General features: G+C 40.6%; 1 protein-coding gene across 1 annotated transcript; it reads left to right on the top strand.

Moving 5' to 3' along the window:
• The first annotated feature begins 1,646 nt into the window (after positions 1-1,646).
• On the top strand, positions 1,647-11,037 carry LOC134634042 (V-set domain-containing T-cell activation inhibitor 1-like). The gene is made up of 8 exons (XM_063483076.1): positions 1,647-1,739; positions 4,449-4,763; positions 5,078-5,341; positions 5,534-5,824; positions 8,249-8,352; positions 8,561-8,617; positions 9,040-9,085; positions 9,248-11,037. Exons 1-7 carry the CDS (start codon positions 1,667-1,669, stop codon positions 9,061-9,063), a joined length of 1,128 nt encoding a protein of 375 aa, XP_063339146.1. The 5' UTR covers positions 1,647-1,666; the 3' UTR covers positions 9,064-9,085; positions 9,248-11,037.
• The last annotated feature ends 14,384 nt before the right edge of the window (positions 11,038-25,421 follow it).

The raw sequence follows: 25,421 nt of genomic DNA, 5'->3' as shown, positions 1-25,421 counted from the left end.
GGTGGAGGAAGAGAACCCATATGCGAGATTTAAGACAACAACTGAGATAAAAAAAAAACAAAACAAAACAAACTAGACTTAGCAGAGACAAAGATCCAACCAAAATCCACCAAGGTTGAGCAAAGAATCACTCAAAAGTCAAGTGGCAGTACTGGGTCGCTACAAGGGAAATTTCTGTTGCAGTTCATCTGAAAAGATGCACGTACGCTTTGGGATCTTTTAAACATCATTAGGCCGTCACAAACATGGGTCCTCTGTCGGACTATATGAAAACTAGGACATTTTTCTAGTCAATCTCGAAAATCCCCCGGACGCCCCGGACGGATTGTGAAGTGGGAAAAGAGGAGGGCTGGACACCCTATATTAGCATGATATCACTGTGATGGCCTATACTGTTGATCTAGAGTGAAATTGTTCTATAGCAGGGGTGCCCAATCCCAGTCCTCGAGAGCTACTGTCCTGCAGCTTTTAGATGCATCCCTACTCCAACACAGCTGAATCAAATGGTTTGATTGCCTCTTCAGCATGCCATCAAGTTTGGCAAATACCTGATAACAAGCCATTCATTTGATTCAGGTGTGTCGGAACAAGGATCCATCTAAAAGCTGCAGGACGGTAGCTCTCGAGGACTGGGATTGGGCACCCCTGTTCTATAGAAAGGGGATTTTCCTTTTAATAACTTTCTGAAATCATTGAAAGAATAAGGGAATTTTAAAGAGCTTTTATTTTGAAATCAGGTTTCGAAGACTTTTATTTTTGAAATCAGGTTTCGACCTTGTACCGAGGTAGTGATGGTAAATTTGATTCTTTTTACTGAATCGAGTTTTAATGAGTCACTCACCAAAGTGAATCGGGTTTTTTGAGTCATTTGATTCACTGAGTCAGTTGACCAGAGAGTGCAAAAAATGTACATTTTCACTCAAACTTAATTTCTTTTCTCTTTTCATGTAAATCCTACTGCTAAGATGAGTGATTCTAAAAGAAAACAACTATTTTATAAAGCAAAAAAGAGCAAAAAAATTTCTAAAGGGAACATTTATCTTGTTTATTTTTATTTTATTAGTATTTTCCTTAAATGTGTCAAGTGTGTCGGAGGGAGGGGGTTAGCGAGTCCTGAGTGACTCGCTGGCTCTATGATTCAGCACAGGAGGGAGGGGGTTAGCGAGTCCTGAGTGACTCGCTGGCTCTATGATTCAGCACAGGAGGGAGGGGGTTAGCGAGTCCTGAGTGACTCGCTGGCTCTATGATTCAGCACAGGAGGGAGGGGGTGAGTAGCTCAAGTGTGCTGTTAGCATGTTAGCAGAGTGATGCTACTGTGAACCGAGGAGCTATTGTCTTGATGTGAGCTTCTACTCAGGGTTTTTTCTTCCAGTTCAGAGCAGAAATGTTTTTGTTAAGATACTGGATGTTGTGTTTTTCTCCACAATTTTAATTATAAGCTAGATATATTGCTGCTAACAGCAACAGGGATGAGTCAGTGAGTCAGTTGGGCTTGTGAATCATGATTCATGAGTCAGTAAAGTGATTCTCGAGTATTGAACGATTCGTTCATGATTCGCGCATCACTATACCGAGGTACTGTAGGCTGGCTTAACAGTGACTGCCGTGAATGCCGTCCGCATTTCTTTCCAGTTCCCAGTAGAGTGCTCAAAACAAGCTTCAAATAATGACTGTCTTCAGGTTTCTTGTAGTTTTGGTGGTCTTTCATCTGAACTTTGTATGGAATATTGCCAGAGGGGGTAAGTGAGGCTTCTAGAGTTTTCTAACCTTTTCCCAGTCAAAACATTGACTTCGGATCTGTTAATATTAGTCTGTTATGTTGGCATGTTTAAAAAAAATTGCCACAAAAAGCAGGAATATCAGAAAAACAAATTCACTAATTTAACCTTGTTTTCACACTTACCCCAAGGACATGTAGTGTTTGTTATGTACCAGGGTTTCTGGATTTAGTTTATTCCTTCAGTTACTTCTTTAGTTTATGTGGTTTAACCTTTTTCTATATATAAATAAATATATGAAGTGCTGTTAGGTTTTCAGGGCGTTAGGAAATCAAGCAACTATTCACCTGGAAGAAAGAAGCCTGAAAGCAGGAAGAAAATATTTTTAAATATTCCCTTCCTTTATTTCTATGTGATAACACAGATTGACAGAAGAATAACACTTTCTAAAATGGGCCAGCTGAGTACTGAAAAGCTAATTGTTTATTTGAAAAAAACGATGTATACTAACTATTACTATAATGGCAAAAACAGATTACTTATTACCAGCGCATACCTTCGTCCTTACAAGTGGACTTTAGTTCAGTGCAAAGTGCACATGACTAACTCTGGAATCTTACCAAACTGGCTCATTTAGCACAATGAATTCTTTCAGTTGCTAATAACAAAACTAAATACAACACGTAAATAAAACATTTCCATTTTACCGCCTGGACCTAACTTGTGTTTCTTAATGCAAATAACTAGATATGGGCAACCTGTAAATTATTTACCTATATTTATTAATTTTAACACTCTGCTCACTTCTAGTAGTTATTTACTGGTTATTTTGACAATGGATCAAAGAAAGGTATAATTTAAACACAACCTTCTTTCAAGTTTAGTGTTAAAGCTAAACTACGTTTCTGTCTCCTCACTTACTGTCAGCTGTTAACAACTCTAAAAATAGAACATTGCTCAGCTACATGGAAACAGATCACCCCAATAGCTGATTTAGACTTGTGGGGAATCGTTCTAGAGCCTTAGCATTCATACTTTTGCCTGGTGTTTTGTATTATCAACAGTACTTAAAAGATCAGTCACAATACAACAATTATTGTGACTGATCTTTTAAGTAGTTACACAAACTTTCATAGAGGAGCATGGCACAGGCTTCAGGGTATGTTATGTTTTATGGTTTCAGACAGGTTGCGGTTATGATGTACCTACTGTGCTGTGTAGATTTAATACAGAAGCATGAATTCTCTCTAAGCTGTTATTTGAACAGTAATTACCTCACTCTTGGCAGCTGTGTGGCACGCTCAATCATCCAGATAAGTAAATCCCAAAAGTTGATTCTGTTCATCTGGACGTAGCGTTTTCAGTAGGAGAAACGTTTCGTCACTCATCCAAGTGACTTCTTCAGTCTCAGCTGACTGCAGGTTTCCCCAAATCTTATAAACAGTACATTTGCATAATGACTGAATCAACACCCCTGAAGGAACAATGGGCTGGGAGGTCAGTTCCTTGATCATTAATATGCAAATTCTTATGACTATTGATCAACAACCACTGATCAAAGCTCATTGATCAAAGCCCACTGATCAATGGCCATGAGTACCATTCACAGAGAGTTGGTCAATGGCTGCAATCACAGCATTGTAAGATGGCGAAAGATGTACCCTTAGGCCCCCTCCTCGATTCAGAGATGGTGTTTCTCTTTTCACGTAAATGGCCTCCTTGACTCTGCGCTCAAACCAGCGTTCCTCCGTCTCCGTCTCAACTGCTCTGATACTCCTGACACATACGAGATCACTATGGGTTTTTGCCCTTCTCTCCTGGATCGGCTGGGGCTTTCTTTGAAGGGTAAATGTTTGCTAAACTTGATGGAGTCCTTGTTTTACTTAAACTTAACCAAATAGAATAAAATTTAAAGCAAACTGCTTAATAGCAAAGTGTAACAATGGTCTTCAATGAGAATCAAATTTCATCCTCGAAGAAGGATAGTGTTTGAGCCCCAGGTTTTGTTTCTGCCTTTTTTTCTTCTCCTTCTTTCTGACCCCTTGAAGCATATCAAGCACTCTAGAGCAAGGCTTGACATTTTTATTTTTTTTGCTTAGAGTACCATACTAACTTTGACACAGTAAACGAAAGGCTAGACATTGAGCAACCGAATTGAAACATAACACACAGTGCTGAACTGTGTTAAAATTACAATTATTTGTTAAACACAAGTAGACAAAAGAGTGTATGCCTGGAAAAAAGGAAAACTCTATACAGATACTTGTTTACAATGTTGAATATGAGTTTTTTGTTCAGCTATTACTTGTTGAACTTTAATACCACTGCAGTGCAGGCGTGCAGCCCTAAATAAAGAAAATCTTAAGCTAACATGATACTGTCATCTCTCTACACAGGAAAGGGTAGTGTTCGTGCATACTGTGAAAGAGAAACCTCTGTTAAATAGCATTCCTGATTTGCTGCAGACTTTTGCCTCAAAAAAATTTCTCAACTCATTTTATTTCCAGATTTCACCAAAATACCAAGATAATCTTATATATTAGAGAATGAGCCCCACAACACCAATGCAACAAAGCACATGTAAACACATAAAATGCAATAATACAGCTGAACATGTCACAAATGTTGTTTGTCAGGCAGCGTATCTAGTTCTAAAAAAAGACTTAAGTCAATTCTTGTTTTTTGCATAAAATTAAATTACATGATTTCTTTTGACCTGTTGTGTTACAGATGTTTCAGTCTCCTGCGAGTTTAAGCAAAACTGCATCTTACCGTGTACATTTAGACCTGGTCCTGAACTAGTCATCCACTGGATTCAGACAACAGGAAACATTCAGGTCCACTCTTTCTACCACAACCAAGACAAGCTCGGATACCAGGACCAGCGCTTCAAAGGCAGAACATCAATCTTTAAAGACCAAGTCTCCAGTGGAAATGCTTCACTTCAACTGACAGGAGTGGAATTTCAAGATGAAGGGAGATACAAGTGTTACACCAGTGTCACCAGTGGAAACCAGGAGTCATTTATCAATGTAATTGTAGATGGTATGACAAATACAGAACACACACCTTGAAACTTTCCCCACAGATGCCTGTTGGCTACAAAAAAAGGCCCCAAAACTTAGCACCTCCATCCTGAAAGCTTAGTCTGTATTATACAGACCAAGTGTTCTTCAGTTCTTCAATCTGGCATTGTAGCAGGCAATTATTATTATCATTGTTTCACAAGTCACTACTCAGTATTGTATCCTCATGTGTCCTGCATTCATTCAGGTTGAATTTGATATTTTCGCCTTGGAAATATATCCTGTTTCTTCTTTTAATTTAATTTAATTTATCAGATTTTTTTTCTTTCCCAGTTCCAGTCCAGAAAGTAAACATCAACCAGGAAGGAAATATGATCTTCTGCATGTCAGGGGGAATCTACCCTGAACCTAAACTCACTTGGTCCACAGAACCTTCATCACCTTTGGCTCATGTGCCAAATCCACACGTCCAGCGTGATGGACAACTTTACAGCATCAGTAGTTCTCTGACACTCTTAGACAGTGATACTGATTTAACCTACAGCTGCACCATCAGCACTCGCAAAAACACAAAGACATCAACTCTGTTTAAACCAAGTAAGTACTAAACAAGATCTGTAGTTAGTGTAAAACTTCATCACATCTTTGGTCTCACTGCTGTGAAATATCTGAATGTGCAGATTCTTCTGTTTGTTATGGCAAGAGATAATGTTCAGTTTTTCTTTTTGTGTCAGAATCTGACATCAAAATAATTTATTTTCTTATTCATCCATGCTTTGATGATTTCAGCTTCTATCACTTGTCCTGACTCTGAAATTACAATCCCATGCACCGACTCAAATACTCTTGTAACCAATCTCGTCTGGAGATTCAACCACAGTCAGCTCATTGTGACACAGATGAAATCCGGAGGAACTTACACAGTTTCAGATAAATGGAGGCAATATGTGAAGGATGCTTCAAAGATTGGCACGCTCACACTACAGAAATTATCTTCAGATCAGAATGGAATATACACGTGCGAACTGACTAATGATGACACAACACTCGTAAAAACCACAGTTCTTCAGATTACAGAAGGTAAGTTCGAGTAAGGACTTGAAGAAAGTCACTGCAAGTTATTTTTCATATTTGTATGTGATCTGGAAATTCTTCTGTTACTCCCATTAATAAGGCTCATCTTGTTTTAGTTGTTATTTAAATGTTTATTACAGAATTTCTCACCAGACTGTATAAAACATTCCAGCTCCTGCTGGAAGTGGGAAATTAATTTATAGGTGTTCCTTAAGAACTGTATGCACGTAGCTCCACTCTCTTTTACCTGAAGCACTACACAATAAGCAATTTGTAGTTGGGTTGTTCGGCAATGTTCCCTCTAAACTGCGCGCGTGCGCAATTGCGCACTGCTGGCACGGTCTCTGCGCACAGAAAATCTGCGTTGCGCACATAAAAAATAAAATCTAACCTGAATTGAAATTAAAATTAAAACTTTAACAATTCTGTTTTGCAGTGTTAGTCAGTAAGTGACTGGCTGCTCCTGTATTGGATTAGAACGATGCCACCTTATCCCATAATCTAGCCAATCATGCGATTCACATTCCTATATACGCAGCTAATCAAGGTCTTTGACAGGCTATGACAGCGTCCTTATGTGCCGACACCGGTGTTTTAGCTGCTAAGCGGCGTGGCTGATGTGGAGTGAAGCCACGTTAATGACAACGTGTACAACCATTGGAGATGTGAGCAGGTTACTGCTCACATCTCCAATGGTTGTACACGACAGACGGAACAATTGTGTGGACTTTATACCAGTTTTTAAATTGTGTTGATAGGCCACGTAAAACCAGAGTTGTGATAAAAATATATGCAATGTTTGGTTTTCTTCCTGAATACTATCGTTGTTTATATTTACTGCCGGAAGAAACGGTAAAAACTGCGTTTTATAAGGAAAAGGCTCGAAAGCACTCTCCGCCTGTGAGCAAAAACAAAACCAAAAAACCCCACCCTTTCCTATTGGTGGAAAAATGTACCATGTCGACCAATCAAAAAATGATATGGCAAGTTGTTAAGAAACGGGAGGAAGTTTTAGAAGTGACGGCGGTGTTTTGAGATGTGAGAGATTTGCGACATTTAGCGTGTTTGGAGTCTAAAGTTAGTGTGTTGACTTGTGTAGTTAGTGTGTATTGTAGTCAATAGTTTTGTTCGTATATACGCAGCTAATCAATGTGTCAGAACAATGAGGCGACTGCTGAATGTTACAGGTGTTACAGGAGTGATACATCTCCTGTTGTCAGGCCTGCAGGTATCAGGCTGTTGTTCTCCTTTATCTCATAGTGGACAGAAATTATTTTTTGGAGTGGCACAAATAATTTGTGTGGCATCAGATTTGATGCAGAACAGCTGATTGTTCTGTAAATAGTTTGAAATGTTTATTTTAAAAAAACGCATTGGCTGCATTTTTAGGTAAACAGCTGCAAAAAACTTTGTTGTTTGCAAAACTCAGTAACTTTTTTTTGAAGAAGTAACTATATAATTAATTGCCCAGCATTGGTCATTATATACTGTATTTTGCAGAGAGAGAGTTACAGGACTCTCTCCCAGACCACAGACTCACACTCATAATACAAGTCAGAGCTTTATTAAAAGAAAAGAAAGTTGTGTTTTCAAAATTGGAGTTCAAGTTATTTTTTACTTCCAATAGTGTTAACATACTACACAGGTCATGAACAAGATTTTTTTTTAATTTTCATTGTAAGTGGGCTAAAGCAGTTAATTAAAAGTAGTCTAACATAAATGTAAATGCTGTAATTTGATTATTTTAATAAACCATGTAACTTGGATGGATTAGATACTGGCGTGACCACAGTGCACACGTCTAATGTTGCTCACAGTGGTCCAAGGGACCGCTGAGGGAGTTTGTGTGTTCGCTCAGACACATGAAAAATTAGAGGGATCATTGTTGTTAGATATTCACTAATCGAGTGATATCGATTGTTGGCGTCCTTGGTGCTATTATTTCAGTCACTGTAACAAATAACTGTGATCCCAGCAAGCAGGAGATGTGCAGTATTTTTTTTTAATATATATATATTTATTAAGACACTAATGCTCATTAATTGGAAATCAAGAAATCATTTTTGTGGTACTCCGTCAGCGTAGAGTAATGTATTTCTAGATCACATTAGTCTTGAAAGAATGCCTCCTCAAAAAAACAGCTGGGTGAATTCAGTTCTCTCTGGTCCCTACTGATCAATTACATTACTTAGTGGGAGTGGTTGGCTGTGGCCTTGTTTCACCATGTTTCACTGAAAAAAAAAAAAACATTAAAAAAAAGAAAAACTATGTAGAGCAGCCCATAGAAAGTTTATAGAGCTTCTGTTGGCAAAGCAAATGTGTTTCGCACAAAAACACATTCAGGTCATGAACAGGATAGGTTAAAAAAATGCTTTAAAATTCCAACAGAAAAAGCTTTTCATTTTGAATGTGCTGAATTTTCTGTTACAGGACAGACAATTAATGTCACAGGCATTGCTATTGGAGTGGTTGTTGCAGTTTTGGCTTTAGCACCACTAATATTCCTGGTAGTACGGCATCTAAGACGCAATACGGTAAGAAGTACACACCTCCACTTATTTTATTCTGTGCTATTCTACTTGTCTATATGATCCCACCAGCAGAATGTGTCTCAGTTACAGGCACGTGTGTGTGTTGGGTGGGGGTGGGGGGGGGTTCACATGCCCCTTTCCTGATGGGTGCCCCAAGTGCCCTTTTCTTGAGGCATTTAAAAAAAAATTTTTTGCCCTCCATCACTATCAGCAGGAGGAGCGGCAGCACCAGCGTGAGCAGCGACCGCTCAACAGTGCCTCCAATCAGGTAAAACATAGCCTGTGTTTGCTTTGCATTGTCCCCACCTGATGACAGTGATATAGTATGATTTGATTGCATATTAGATTCTTAAAGGATGTGTGTTGTTGTTCTTCAGCCTGGTTCTATGTGCCCCTTTTTAACTTTGAGCACCCGCCTCTTTAAACATCTCTGATGGCCCTGCTCAGTTATATTTAAGATCTGACTTGAAATGCTGACATCAAAATGTCTGCAGTTTTCAGAGCCAAAACAATTAAACAATTTAAAAACAGTTAAAAACAATTTACAAGATTAAGTGGAAACTGTAAAACTTAAATAACTATTAATTTATCTAGGATCTAAAGACATCTAAAGATATTTAACTTACTCACTGAAGCACTCTGAGGAGGTTAAAGTCATTTATGGTGACCACAGTTTTTTTTTTTCCACAGAGCGAAAATGAAACTGGAACATAACATGGAAAATAAACTCTCTGAGGTAATATATACCTTAAACCCTCAATCAGTAGTGACTATAAAGTTTTTAAAGTAAGATGCTTTCAAGAAATAACTTTTGGAGGGTATGCCTGTTTTTTTATAAAATATTTTTCAAGTATTTTAAGTGTTTATGAACTGAATTCTGTTTAATTTCTAATTGCAGGCACTTTTGAGGAGCCAACTACAGTGTTACAGTTACAGACTCCATGTAAATGATTGCTGCCAGCACCTTGGAATTTTGAAATGATTAACCTATACCAATAAGACATAACATTATGACCACCTGCCTAATATTGTGTTGCGCCACCTGTTCCTGCCAAACCAACCCTGACCCGTCGTGGCATGGATTCCTCTAGACCCCGTAGGGTGTGCTGTGGTATCTGACACCAGGATTTTAGCAAGAGATCATTTAAGTCCTTTAAGCTGTGGGATGCAGTCTCCATGGAGATGACTTGTTTGTCCAGCACACCCCGCAGATGATCGAGTGGACTGAGATCTGAGGAATTTGGAGTCCGAGTCAATGCTCCTTCCTTGCTCTGTAGGAGGGAGCATTATCCTGCTAAAAGAGGCCACACCCATCCAAGTATACTTTTTCCATTAAAGGGTGTATATGATCTCCAGCAGCAGGTACCAGCAGGTAGCTGGTATGTGCCAAAATAACACTCACAAGGAAGGCAGGGCCCAAGATTTCCCAGCAAAACATTGTTCAAAGCGTCACACTGCCTCCACCAGCTTGCCTTCTTAAAAGTGCAACCTGGTGCTAAGTGTTCCAAATGTAGATAGAAAATGTGATTCATGAACTCATGCCTCCTTCTTCCTCTGTGATCTCTGTGATCTAATTCTGATGCTCATGTGGCCAATGTTGTACTTTTGGCAGTGGAAAGGAGGGGTCAATCCGACTGGTCTGCGGCTATGCAGCTCCATACGCACTGAACTGTGGTGCACTGTGTACTCTCACATCCTACTGCCAGTACCATTATCAGACCACATGGGCCAAAAAACCCATAGGCTAATCTTTGCTCCCCACATGCATAAATGAGCTTTGATTGCTCATAACTCTGTCGCTGGTTCATCACTGTTCCTTCTTTGAAGCACTTTTGATAGTTCTTGCTCTACCTCATCTCCTTGAACAAAATGGTATGGAAATATTTTTAACATGAAGAAACACAATGATACACACAGAAACTGAGGGTAACTCATGATGTGTGACAGAAGTAAGAAATTGTATTTTTAAAGCTGTGTAAAATGTGAGCATACATTTTAAATGTTTGGTTTCTGTTTTTATGTTTTAGCTTTTCTATGAAGCACATTGTGATTTTTATCTTGAAAGGTGCTATACAGATAAAACTTTACTTATTTACTTACTTATGTAAATAGAAATAGAAGAAATTACATTTTCTTTAATTCTTCTGAAGATTTTAAGAAAATGTAAATTTTTAAAGAAGTTGCCATGAATGAAGTGTCTGTCCTCCGACTTTCATGCAACTGTATTGCTGGATAAATGTGATTGAATTTAAATAAGGTACTGCAGCTGAATGTATTTTTTGATTAAAATGAAGGTGTTTTTTTTCTTTGCTGTCCTGAATCAGGGTTTGTAATGTTGCTGCAATATTTTGATAAAGCCGAATGGTTAGAATTTTTACTGTATTCATATCCATGTCCTCATTTTATTAACTGTACAGACAACATTCAGAACCATTGCTGTCATTTGATTTGTTAAGCTTACATATTTGCTATGTATGTAAACTGAGCAGTGAGCAGGTGAGGTGCTGCAGTGTATCGCAGCAGCAGTACTTGTGCGAGTCTAGGTTTCTTTGTCCTGTCCAAAAATGCAAATATGCTGGGTTCCTCCGACATCCAAAGACATGTTAGATCATAGGTATGAAAGCAAGAGGAATGATTGCCTGGCTAATAATTTTTAATGTAAATATACACCAAGTTGAGAGCGTCAATTGCAGATCAAAGCAAAACAGTTCTACTTTTCTGTGTTGTTTATGTATTTTTACTTCTTTTGAATCAATAAGCTGGAAAAAAATGAAGGTTTTTATTATTGCAGTAAAATCCTATTTATTGAAAATGTCTTCATGTGCCTCTGAATATAAAATACTGCCAGCTGTGGTTGTCAGATCTTTACCATAACAATATTCAACACATAAGAAATTAAAGTTGACTGATATATATTTTAGAATCAAAAATTACTTTTGCTTAATTACAAAGGAATAACAGATAAGGTCAACTGTAAAGCAAGACACATTGTTAAATATTGAGAAACCTTTACACATTCAATGTGAAAAACAGATTTAACTGATCAAATTACTTGGACATTACACAGATAAAGCAGTGTTAAGATCTTGTTTAAAACGCAGTGTCTCCACATAAATATGAAGAAAAACCCATGGTGAAATTAACAAATATGACAAATGTTAACACTTGCCTGGCTGATCAAGAGCAGTAAGTCACAGAGTCCGGAGCCCACTCAGAATATAGGCTAGTCTCACATGCACGTAATGTTCACAAAACTGGAACTTAAACTGTGCGTCAGTGAAGTTCTGCTTGAGGACTCCCATGTGTCATCCGTGTTTAATATGGGCTGGCATAATGTGGTGTGTAAAAATATGATGCTTACAAAGTTACAAAGTTATGTTAAAAAAAACCCACACAAACACAAAAAAAATAACTTTTCAGTTTTAAAGTTTTACATATCAGGACATAACAACAACAACAACAACAACAAAAGCAGATTCTAAATATTTATTCCCAAGCTTATATTTATTCAATAAAAGCTAAGCTAAACTTCAGAGTGTTAAACTGTGTACATCTCTAATGTTTGCATAGAAATTAAGAGGGAAAGTAGCAGCCAGAAATCAAATGTATGCCCATCTGTCTGGGAAGGATTGTAGGCCACTTCCAAACATCATTCTGTAGTGAGAAAGATTATTCACAACTGGAAAACATTTAAGTTGGTTCCCAGTCTTCTCAAGAGTGTCAATCCAAACAAATTGATCTGCATCTAAGCAGATCAAAAGACTTTTGAAACAATCTTCATGAAAACAAAAGTGTAAATGCTTGCCCATCATGAACAGTACCACATTTGAAATAAACAGCATATCAGCAGAAACACCAGCTGGTGGAGCGGTGATGATTTGGACTTTTTTCCAGAGCTGGACACCTTTCAGTCATTGAGTTAACCAGGAACCTGTCTGTAAACCAAATATTATACTCTCAAATGTGAGGGCATCTGCCCAAACTGGGTCATGAAATACGACAATGATCCCAAGCAAAGTAAATCAACAGCTGAATGACTGACAAAGAAAAGAATCAAGGTGTTGCAGTGGCTCAGTCAAAATCCAGACCTCTATCTGTTGTGGTGGACGTGCATAAATGAATACAAACCTCAATTGCCTGAAGCAATGAACTGTTGTAAGAAACATGTGCCACAATTCCCGAATGATAATGTGACAGATTGATAGCCCTATAGAAAACTATTAAATGTGGTTCTAAAAACATTTATTGATGTTAAATAAAGAATGACACAATGTAATATGTCATGTGTTTTGTTTATCTTAGGTTGCAGTCGAACAGTTTTAGATAACTGTAAAAACTGATTTATTCATTTTTTTTATTTCCACAAATACCTTAGCACCTAAGATATCTTCTTTTTTCCAGAAAGCTGCACTGTGCTAATTTTTTAAAACATATATTATCCATGTTTTTGTGTTATTATGAAATAAGAATTGTAATAAATTTAATTAACTGATTGCCAGAAGAGTGTCTTGGATCTGTTGTTTTGGAATTTTCTTGGGTTTTCAGCATCACACAAAGGCCTATATTTTGTTTGAGTTCAGAACTATACTTAACAGGGTAGCAGACACAAAATTAGTGGTCATCCTCATCATACTGAGGCTTACTCAGACTTTCTGTCTGATTTCTCAGATCTGATTTAGTGCTCAGTTCTCATACAATAATTAGTGTGGCTGTTTTTAATATCCCTGTAGATTCTGAAAATGGCTCACCACAGTATTTAATCTGTTATTTCACTATATTGGCTTCTTTAAAAATGTGAAAGAATCCACCTAAATACCCTCTGGATCCTTTTCTGACATAAGGCATAAAAACTGAACATTTAACAGTATTCCCTGAAAGCCTTCTTTTGTCTGGTAGTTTCTTAATAATGATCAGAAGTAATGAAGTATTTAATGTATGAAACTGAAATTCCACAGCACTCATTATATGTATATATATATATATATATGTGTGTGTGTGTGTGTGTGTGTGTGTATATATATATATGTGTGTGTGTGTGTGTGTGTATATATATATATATATATATATATATATATATATAGAGAGAGAGAGAGAGAGAGAGAGAGAGAGAGAGAGAGAAAGAGAGAGACTAGAATAGCCTTTTATTGTCATTGTCGTGTACAATGAAATTATAGGTCCCCCACACCAACTGTGTGGGGATACAATAGAAATATTAAGGCAGCATGAATAAGTAACAAACAGGAAACATAAATACAAACTAAGAAAGGCACACACTGGAGAGCAAAGTGCTTGGAAGTAGTGCAATGGACTTGATCCAAGCACAGAGTCCCAGTGTGAGTGGACTGAGTGATGAAGCTTACTCAGATCATGGCTCAGATTGGTGAGGTGGGTGGACAGGGATGGGGTGTAGGGGGATAGTGTTTGTTAACAGTCTGTGTGGCCCTGGGAAAGAAGCTTTTTGTGAGTCTGGAGTTGGGGACCTGATTCACCTGACCCACCTCAGATGTATTGAGACACTATCCACTCACTATCCGTCTGACTACAGACGTGAGTGCTATAGGTGTGCAGTAATTAAGGCTGTCTTTACCAGTCTTTTTAGGGATGGAAATAATGGTGGCCTGCATAAAGGTGGAAATGGTATCATGAGTCAAGGAGAGGTTGAACATCCTGGTGAGGATCCCTGTCAGTTGGTCCACGCAGGCTTTGACCACAGCCCTTGGGAAGTCGCCGGGGGCCAGCAGCTCTTGCCCATAGGTGTGAATGTGAGTGCGGATGGTTGTCTGTCTCTCTATGTTAGCTCTGTGATAGGCTGGCAACCTGTCCAGGGTGTACCCCGCCTCTTGTCCTATGACAGGTGGGATAGGCTCCAGCCCCCTGCCCTGCTGTGACCCCGAATTGCATAAGAAGAAGAGAATGGATGGATGATTTTATGGTATGTTATTGTTGCCATTTGACACTATTTCACAATAATTTTTACAGATTTCTTTCTTTTTTTTTGCAGTGTAGATAAAATGTTTAAAATGTATATAATGAAGTGGTGTATAAATGAATGGTTAAATTTAACTTCAGTAAGATTAAAGTGTATTTCTGTATCTCCCTGTTATTCTATGATCAATGCCAGTGTTGTTGTCTTGATGCATGCTCAATCATCCAAGTAAGTAAATCCCAAAAGTTGATTCTGTTCATCTGGACGTAGAGTTTTGTGGGAAAAACGTTTTGTCACTCAATCAAGTGACTTCTTCAGTCTCAGCTGACTGCAGGTTTCCCCAATCTTATAAACAGTACATATGCATAATGACTGAAACCAGCCCAGTGAAGGAACAAAGAGCTGGGAGGTCAGTTCCTTGATCATTAATATGCAAATTCTCATGACCATTGACCAAAACCCACTGATCAATGGCCATGAGTGCCATTCACAGCGAGTTGGGGAATTGATTGATTGATTGATTGATTGATAATACTTTATTCATCCCAAGGGAAATTGGGTTAAGGCTGCCAGCCGTGCCCGCGCCGTCTTACCCTTCCGACCATACATACATTACACAAACATCACATGGGGAAGACAGGTCAGAGAGGTATAACATGGAAAAAGCACAACATGAGGAAAGATAAGGAGAAAAAAATAACTCCCCCCAGACTGAGCTCCAACAGGGAGATCAGTTTGAGAACAGAAAAAAACACCTCTGCACAAAGCACATGAAAAAAACTCTTAATACACCAAAGAAACACATGACAAGCAACAGGGGTGGGTAAAGGGTGAGAGACAGCCAGTGTAGACAGTACATCCAGACCTGCAGCCTATGCACTGGTCTCCTTGATCCACCGTCAGCATCGGAAGGGAATAAGCGTCGAAGGCGTTTGGAGGGGGAGGGGGGATGAGTGTATATCTGCATGTGTATATATGTCTGTGTGTGTGTGTGTGTATGTCCAGAGTTCAGCTGAGACAGTGTCCTTCACCCTGCCAGGCTAAGTAAACAGTATTCCAGCCAACCCAGGTGGCCTTGCATAGAATGGGAAGAACAGTCTAAACACAGTCGTTATCAGGGTGTTGTTGTTCAGCTCCAGCCTTGAGACCGCAGCTGGCGCCGAAGGGGTATCCGCATGAAGTGATGGTGTTTTTTACTTTAGTGCAAACAACTCATATGAATGGCTGCAATCACAGCATTGTAAGATGGTGACAGATGTACCCTTAGGCCCCCTCCTTGATTCAGAGATGGTCTTTCCCTTTTCACGTAAATGGCTTCCTTGACTGAGCGCTCAAACCAGCGTTCCTCCCTGTGCAGGATGTGTACATCCTCATCATTGAAAGAGTGTCCACTGGCCTGTAGGTGTGAATAGACTGCAGAGTCCTGGCCTGACGAGGTAGCTCCTCTGTGTTGCACCAGAGGTTGTTTGGTTTCCCCGATGTATAAATCCTGGCAATCCTCCTGGCACTTAACAGCGTACAGTATGTTACTCTGTTTGTGTTGGGGGACCCGATCCTTAGGGTGGACCAATTTTTGGCACAGAGTTTTTTGGCATTTAAAAGCCACAGAGACCCGGTGTTTAGAAATACATGCGTCTCAACTTTTCCGATACTCCTGACACATACGGGATCACCCTCATGACCTCACAGCCCATTGTTCATTCAGTGGTGCTAGTTTCAGTCATTGTGCAATGTACTGTTTAGTCAGCTGAGACTGAAGAAAAACACTTGGATGAATCACAAAAAGTTTCTCCCATTGAAAATGCTACATCCAGATGAACAGAATCACTAGTGTAGTTACAACTTTTTCCCATTTTCTATCCGCACAACACAATTTAGTATGCCATTTATATCACACTCCACTGATCTCAGCTCTCCACTAAAAGACAGATTTAAAGAAAGGCCTCTTCATCATTCATTTAGACAGAAAATTGAAAAAATTGAAATCGCTACTCATTTACCAAAATGGTTGCTTACTGGTGAAATGTGCATGGCTGGATCACAATTTATTATCTAGAAAATTTAGCTTTGGTGTTTTTAAGATTGTCAAAAGCCTATACTTTTGTGCCTAATCATAACCAAGGAGTGAGTTCAAACAAAACTAAATTCCTGACAGCAAGACTTCTAAGAGGTCTTTCCCTGGTAAGGGTGGGGTGTTTGTCTTTAGGTCTACACAGTGTTTGTACTGTTCCTTATCTTTTTTCTTCTTCTTTTGAACCTCTTGAAGCATACGACAAACCCAGAGCAGGGCAGGGCAACTAGATAAAATAAGTGAAAGGCCACACACTAAGTAACTGGACTGACACTTGATGCTAATGGTCGTGAACTGGATTAAAACTAGATGAGTTTCTAGTAACTATTAGGCCAACCTCTTTTTGTCTCAAGTTAAATAGCAGCAAAAGCTTGTTGCAAACCTTTGCCTCAAGGTTAAATAACAGATTTCACAGCGCATAAAATGGACTGAAAGTGGATCAATGAAATATATATATATAAAAAAAATTCCTGAAAAGTATTTGATATATGAAACTCAAATTTCACAACACTCATCATATATGTTTAAATGTCAGATGGTTGAGCAGGAAATGTTCTAAAAATTAACTGATTTGACATGGAATGAGCGAGTGAGGTGGTAAGCACTGCTGCCTCACAGCAAGCAATTTGTTGGGTTTGTTAGTGGGGTTAGGTTAACTAATGATTCTAAATTGTCTTTGGCGTCAATGTTGGTGAGAATGGTTGTTTGACTTTGTGTGTTAGCCCTGTGATAGACTGGGGACCTGTCCAGAGTGTACCCCTACTCTTGTCTTATGATAGCTGGGTACCATGATGAGGATAGGCAGAAGAGAAAGAAGGGATGGAGAGATGGACATGGAATGACCCGATTCCCAAAAAAAGCCTTCCTGGGATAGTCTATGCCTCAAGTGGAGGAATTTTAATATCTTGGGGCCTTGTTCAAGACTGAGGGAAAATGGAATATTGTATATAATATATTGTACCATCTGAGTGATGCAGACTCTGGTGGTAAAGAGAGACCTGGTTGGTTGGTTTTTCAAATGCTTAAAACTACAACAAAATTAAACTATTAAAAGTTGTCATGGATTTAGAAATGAGGATTTACTTGAGCCCCTCAACACTGATGTGATAAAGTACATGTATCACACAACATACATTTGGGTGAAAGCTTCATCTTCCTTTTTGTCTTCTTCTCCTCATTCTTCTATTTGTCACTAGTGGGATACAAACACTACACCATCAGAGGAATCTAAAAGTTTTTTTTTAAAATTTGTCATAATGTGGACTTTATGAGAAACACAAAGAAAATAAATTAAAAAACAAGATGTGATTTGTACTATAAATAATCATCTTGATATTTAGAGGAATTGAAGAGCTCAAGACACTGATTTATTTTTACAGTATTAGAGAAACATAACTTAATTTTAACTTTTAGTAATTCATAAAACCAGAACATGAACATGTATTATAGATTGGCAGGTACTCATAGCTGTCCTGTTTGTATTGACCAATCATGTTTGTGTCACGGCTGGGGCAGCAGTCATTTGTAGGAAAGAGGACCCAATACGCAAGAAACGGCTAGATACAGGTGAGTGTGGAAACACTAGGAGAGCCTGGTGGCATGATGATAATCCCCACCATCTTGTAAAATGCCTGTGCAGGCGTGAGCTGGCTGCTCGCGGGCTGCTCGCGGGGCTGCTCGCGGGCTGCTCGCGGGCTGCTCGCGGGCTCATAGAAATCCTCCCAGTACCGTTTAGAGCGTTTTCTGCAAGACTGGGGTGCTGGTGTCTGAGGGGAGGAAACAGATGAGTGGTTTGAAGGGTAGGTCACGAGCGAGGAATGAACTCAGGGACATGAACAGAGCACAGGAGGGAGAACACTAAAACACTAAACACAAGAACCAAACCCTAAGAACAAATACAAAATAAGAATGAACAAAAACCATAAGATGACACCAAAATGAAACACAAAACGCTGGGTCAACAACCCAGGACCATGACAGTTTGAACAGGCTTTAGTCGCACACAGGTAAACAATACACTATGTGGAACTCAAAAAAAGGATAGTGTCAGCCAAAATACAATGAATAACAATCAACTGTCATTGTAATGGAAATTAGGCTTTTTTAAATGCATCTGCTGACATACAGAAATGTGAATCTTTAACCCAGGCATCTGCTGGCTAAATGGAAAGCCTGTGTTTTTTAGATTTACATTCCAAACATTTCACAGTGTCATTCTTGGCATATTTAGAATATTTCACTTTCACTTCTGAGCTCTTGTTACTCCTTTACTGGAAATCAACTCTGTGAAACTTCAGTAAAATGGCTTTACAAAAACTAATAGGCAGAAAAAAAACAGCAGCATTTAAGATTGCTTAAAATATTTAGAACATGTTCTATGCTTTTGTTTTTTTTGTTTTTTGTTTTTTTACTGGCTTTTGTTTTTAAATGTTGTAGTGTGTTGTTCTGTCTACTTCTGGGCAGATTTAGCTGATAAGATTAAACTTCCAAACAACAGGTGATACAGCATTCCAGCACACCTGTGGAAGTGAGGTCATTGTAAAGACGGCAAAACACACAGTATGATCAAATCTCGCAAAGGGACACTTGCAAATGTCTGAGATGTTAACAGTTTTAGCCCACCATAATGTTATAATCACTTTTGTTCCCCCATGTTTCATTTCAGCTGAAACAAATCACAGCAAAGATAAATATCTCAGATTCCTACTGAAGTGAAAGAACAATGGCAGACAGCTGAGCTGAAACTTAGCTGCTCTATAATATGGAAACTTATCATACGTAATAAAATGTAATAAAAACATTTTATCATTTACCTTTAAGACCGAAAGGCTAAAGGGCAAATGCTTTATCACCACACCTTGTTTGAGATTTAAATGTACAGGGTGTGTTTAATGAGAATCCATTTTGCTTAGCCTTGAAATCTATTACAGGCACTTCACATGACTCACAGTTCATAATAATCCTTACATATTTATAATGGGCAGATATTTCTGCCTGAGTACCAACCATAATAGCTGTCTAAGGAGCTTGAAAAGAAAAGCATCTGGACTTCTTTAAGTTGCTTGAAGAAGTTTCATCTCTCATCTGAGAAGCTTCTTCAGTTCTAAGGTCAAATGGTGGAGAGACCACTCCACCATTTGTCCCTATGATTGTGTCCTTGGTCTTGTTGCTGTGAAAATGAGAGCACAAATTAATTTATACATTATAATGCAAGTTAATATTAAGATATTTTAATGGAATGTGGCATAAAAATATTTATTTTTCATGTTCATGTGTGCTTTTCTTTCATATTATTTTTGCTATTATCAGTGGTTAATAATAATACATAAGAGAGGTGTCCACTCTTAAATGGTAAGATTTTTTATTGTCATTTTCTTTTTTTATTATTTTAAAATCGGACTTGTACATTATTATTAGTTAGGTGGTAGTCTGTAGCACGGGAGCCCCACAAGGAACAGTACTCGCCCCTTTCCTCTTCACTCTGTACACTGCAGACGTCACGTTAAACACAGACACTTGCAATCTCCAGAAGTTCTCAGACGACACCACCATTGTGGGTCGGGTGTCGGAGGGAAACGAACTGGAATACAGGGAGGTCATCAATGACTTCGGCGGCTGGTGCAAACAAAACCATCTTCGCATCAATGCCAGCAAGACGAAGGAGCTGGTGATTGACTCAAGCAAGAAACCACCCCCTATTACACCAGTGAACATCCAGGGTTTGGACTGGTCCACGAACACAAATGCACTTTACAAAAAGGGTCTAAGTCATCTCCACCTGCTACAGCGGCTGAGGTCCTTTGGGGTGAACAGGACACTCCTAAGGACGTTTTACGATACTGTGGTGGTGTCCACTATCTTTTATGCTGTGGTTTGATGGAGTGGTGGAATGGCAGAGAGGGGGAAACTTAACAAACTGGTCGGGAGGGCCAACTCTGTCCTGGACTGTCCGCTGAAGTCCATCAAGCAGGTTGGGGAGGAGAGAATGTTGTCTAAATTAACATCCGTCATGGACAACACCTCCCACCCCCTGCATGAGACTGTAGGAGCACTGAGCAGCTGGTTAAGCAGTAAGCTTTCACACCCACAGTGTAGGAAGCAGCGCTACAGGTCATTCTTACCAGCAGCTGTCAGACCCTATAACACAGTTTAACATCCTTTTGGTTATCTTACTCACCAGCTTGTTTGTTCATTGTACATTTTATACATATCTCTGTACAATTTATTTCCTATATATATTTCTGTACATTGCTACCTGTATATACAAACTTCAGTTGCTTATGTATATAGGACCACTTTGTGTCTTTCTTTTATATTTTATATTTCCCCCTGCAATAAAAGCTGTGCAACACCCAAATTTCTCATCCGTGGGATAATAAAGGTTTATTCTATTCTATTCTATTCTATTCTTTTCTATCCTCTACATATATATATATATACATATATATATATATATATATATATATACACACATAAAAAAAAAAAACACCCATCTCGCCTCTGCGGGCGGTTTATCCTTCAAGCTACCAGAGGCCTGGGAGCTTGAGGGTCCTGCGCAGTATCTTAGCTGTTCCCAGGACTGCGCTCTTCTGGACAGAGATCTCCGATGTTGTTCCCGGGATCTGCTGGAGCCACTCGCCTAGCTTGGGAGTCACTGCACCTAGTGCTCCGATTACCACGGGGACCACCGTTACCTTCACCCTCCGCATCCTCTCGAGCTCTTCTCTGAGCCCTTGGTATTTCTCCAGCTTCTCGTGTTCCTTCTTCCTGATATTGCTGTCATTCGGAACCGCTACATCGATCACTACAGCCGTCTTCTTCTGTTTGTCTACCACCACTATGTCCGGTTGGTTAGCCACCACCATTTTGTCCGTCTGTATCTGGAAGTCCCACAGGATCTTAGCTCGGTCATTCTCCATCACCCTTGGGGGCATCTCCCATTTTGACCTCGGGACGTCCAGGTTATACTCGGCACAGATGTTCCTGTACACTATGCCGGCCACTTGGTTATGGCGTTCCATGTATGCCTTGCCTGCTAGCATCTTGCACCCTGCTGTTATGTGCTGGATTGTCTCTGGGGCATCTTTACACAGCCTGCACCTGGGGTCTTGCCTGGTGTGATAGACCCCAGCCTCTATGGATCTTGTGCTCAGTGCTTGTTCCTGTGCTGCCATGATTAGTGCCTCCGTGCTGTCTTTCAGTCCAGCTTTGTCCAGCCACTGGTAGGATTTCTGGATATCAGCCACCTCCTCTATCTGCCGGTGGTACATACCGTGCAGGGGCCTGTCCTTCCATGATGGTTCCTCGCCTTCCTCCTCTTTCTTGGGTTTCTGCTGCCTGAGGTATTCACTGAGCACGCTGTCAGTTGGGGCCATCTTCGTGATGTATTCGTGGATGTTTCTTGTCTCATCTTGGACTGAGGTGCTGACACTCACCAGTCCCCGGCCCCCTTCCTTCCGCTTAGCGTACAGCCTCAGGGTGCTGGACTTGGGGTGAAACCCTCCATGCATGGTCAGGAGCTTTCTTGTCTTTATGTCAGTGGCTTCTATCTCCTCCTTTGGCCAGCCTATTACCCCAGCTGGGTACCTGATCACGGGCAGGGCGTAGGTGTTGATGGCCCGGATCTTGTTCTTACCGTTCAGCTGACTCCTCAGGACTTGCCTGACCCTCTGCAGGTACTTGGTGGTTGCAGCTTTCCTAGCGGCCTCTTCATGGTTCCCATTTGCCTGCGGGATCCCCAGGTACTTGTAACTGTCCTCTATGTCTGCAATGTTGCCTTCTGGTAGTTCAATCCCATCAGTTCTGACTACCTTCCCTCTCTTTGTTACCATCCGACTACACTTCTCCAGTCCGAACGACATTCCAATGTCATTGCTGTATAGCCTGGTAGTGTGGATCAGTGAATCGATGTCTCGTTCACTCTTGGCATACAGCTTGATGTCATCCATGTACAGGAGGTGGCTGACAACCGCTCCGTTCCGTAGTCGGTATCCGTAGCCAGTCTTGTTAATGATCTCACTGAGGGGGTTCAGGCCTATGCAGAACAGCAGTGGGGACAGAGCATCTCCTTGGTAGATCCCGCACTTGATGGTGACTTGTGCTATGGGCTTGGAGTTGGCCTCTAGTGTTGTACGCCACATCCCCATTGAGTTCCTGATGAAGGCTCTTAGGGTCCTGTTGATCTTGTACAATTCTAGGCATTCCAGTATCCAGCTGTGGGGCATTGAGTCATAGGCCTTCTTGTAATCAATCCAGGCTGTGCACAGGTTGGTCAGTCTGGTCTTGCAGTCTCGGCTGACTGTTCTGTCTACCAGTAGCTGGTGTTTTGCGCCTCTGGTATTCTTGCCAATCCCTTTCTGTGCCCCGCTCATGTATTGACCCATGTGCCTGTTCATCTTAGCCGATATGATGCCTGACAGGAGCTTCCATGTAGTACTGAGGCAGGTTATTGGTCGGTAGTTGGATGGGACCGGTCCCTTCTTGGGGTCCTTGGGGATCAGGATCGTCCGACCTTCGGTTAGCCATTCCGGGTGTCTCTCGTTAACTAGCAGCTGGTTCATTTGTGCTGCCAGACGCTCGTGGAGTGCAGTCAGCTTCTTCAGCCAGTAGGCGTGAACCATGTCGGGCCCTGGTGCTGTCCAACTCTTCATACTGGAGACCCTTTCTTGGATGTCTGCCACTGTGATGGTTACTGGACCCTGTTCAGGGAGGTCGCTATGGTCTGCCCTCAGATCCACTAGCCACTGAGCATTGCCGTTATGGGTTGCATCCTTCTCCCATATGCTCTTCCAGTATTGCTCCGTCTCCAGCCTTGGTGGTGCTGTTCTCTTATTGTTCCCTTGCCACTGAGAGTACACCTTTGCTGGTTCTGTGGAAAACAGTTGGTTTATTCTCCTGCCTTCTATCTCTCTGGTGTACCTCCCCAAGCGGCTCGCCAAGGCTGTGAGTCTTTGCTTGGCAGTTTCCAATATATATATACCGTAAATCCCGGACTACAGAGCGCACCTGATTAAAAGCCGCATGCTCTAATTTTAGAAAGAAAATCAATTTTGTACTTGTACAGGCCGCACTGGATTTTAAGCCGTATGCGTTTCACTTGTAATATGAGATATTTACACAGAAATATTACACGGGAGGATTTTTAACGTTTAATTTAATCCGTAAGGTAACATAAACATGGTAACATAAACGTTATGGTAACATACAAAAATACATACTGCAAATGCTTTTTTCCTCGAACAGCGCCTGTAACACGGCTACCTTTAAGTATACGTACGTATCGGTAACACACAAATTACGTTGCTTATGTTTTTTTTACGGAACAGTGCACAAACAACATTATAACGTCTCTTAACAACCGGTAAAAAATATGTACTGTATATATACTACTTATCAATTTTATTGGTCTACTGTTACCAGGCAAAATGTTTTTGGCCGCATGAAAAAAAAAATGCATTAGCCGCACGTCAGTATAAGCCGCAGTGTTCACAGTGTGGGAAAAAAGTAGCGGCTTATGACCCGAAAACTACGGTATATACACATATATATATATAGAGAGAGAGAGAGAGAGAGAGTTTGAGAGGAGGTAAGTGACGGAAGTGACGGACAAGGTAAGCGACTCATGTTGTAACTGACGTCAGATGCCGGAGATTTTGGCGGAAAATTAAAGCGAATGGTAGTTTAGATTTGAATAAATTCCTTTAAGCTTCAGTATAACCAAATACACTTATCAATTGTCTTATAACTAACAACATTTGTCTAAATCATCTCCAACACCCTGGAGAACAACGGGGAGAGTTTAGAGGCTCTCCAAGATTACATTGATCAGTGCTTCCAGGATCTCGTGATGAAGAAGGCTCAGAGTGCAGCTTCCCCGGCCAAACCTGAGACGCCGTCGTCGAAAAGACTTCGCCCGGCAGATTCCCCCGGCACAACATCGCCAGCCGGCAAAGATATTGTCGACATACTGGAGTCAATCGACCAACGACTGTCCAGTTTCGATGCAAGGCTGTCCTTGGTGGAGATTCTTCACCGGGAATTTAAATCCTTGCGAGAGTCCCTGGAGTTCAGCCAGCAGCAGGTGGAAACGCTCGCTGCTGAAAATGCCACGCTAAGGGAGTCGGTGAAATGTCTCACAGACAATGTTACTCAGCTAAATAGAGAAAATAAAAAAATAAAAGAAACAGTTATAGATCTACAAGCTCATAGCATGCGTGATAATCTGGTATTTTCTGGTATTCCAGAAGCCGCTGGAGAGGACGCGGAGACCACGGTAAAAAGCTTCATCAAAACCCACCTGAAGCTGCTGGAGGACACGGTGAAGAACATCGTCTTTGATAGGGTGCATCGCCTCGGCCCCATTCGGGCCGGGCCGGGAGACCACGTCCTATCGTGGCCAAATTCGGCCACTACAAACAAAAGGAACAGGTGAAAAGCCGCGGCAGGGAATTAAAAGGAACGGACTTCAGCGTGAACGACCAGTTCCCCAAAGAGATCCTGGAACGACGCAGGGTCCTCTTCCCAATCCGACGCAGCTTTATCCAGAAGGGCTCCCGCGCTGTCATCGCTGTGGACCGGCTGTACGTGGACGGACAGCTCCACCGCGACCCCGACATCACTCCGTGGCTGTATTAACTTCACACCAGATAAGAATCCGCTACACCCTTTCCCCACCCACTCACACTAACTTGCATTAACATCTGTTTAACTTACTAGTATCAAATCACATCTTAAGTGTGATTTCATAGCAGAATTAACACCGTCACTCTCCGTCAATGGTTTGATTGGAATGTTTCCGGGTTTTTTTGTTTGTTTTTTTCTCGTTTTTTTCCCCTCTTTTTCCCCCTCTTGTTTTTATGCTGCTCACCCTTGTCCTTGGTTTCTTTCTTTCTTTTTTCTTTCTTTCACTGCTTCGATCACCTGCTTCCAGACTCATCCACAAACAACATCCTTTATTTCGACACATATGCACAGCACGATCACGCACAGTCATGCGCTCAACGGCAGCACATTTACATCAGTCAGACAGCGCACACAGTCGTATAGGATACACACACTTAAGCCAAGCGTACTCAT

Source organism: Pelmatolapia mariae, linkage group LG9 (assembly GCF_036321145.2).
Source record: "Pelmatolapia mariae isolate MD_Pm_ZW linkage group LG9, Pm_UMD_F_2, whole genome shotgun sequence".
Classification (NCBI taxonomy): domain Eukaryota; kingdom Metazoa; phylum Chordata; class Actinopteri; order Cichliformes; family Cichlidae; genus Pelmatolapia; species Pelmatolapia mariae.
This window is presented reverse-complemented; position numbering and strand designations above follow the sequence as displayed.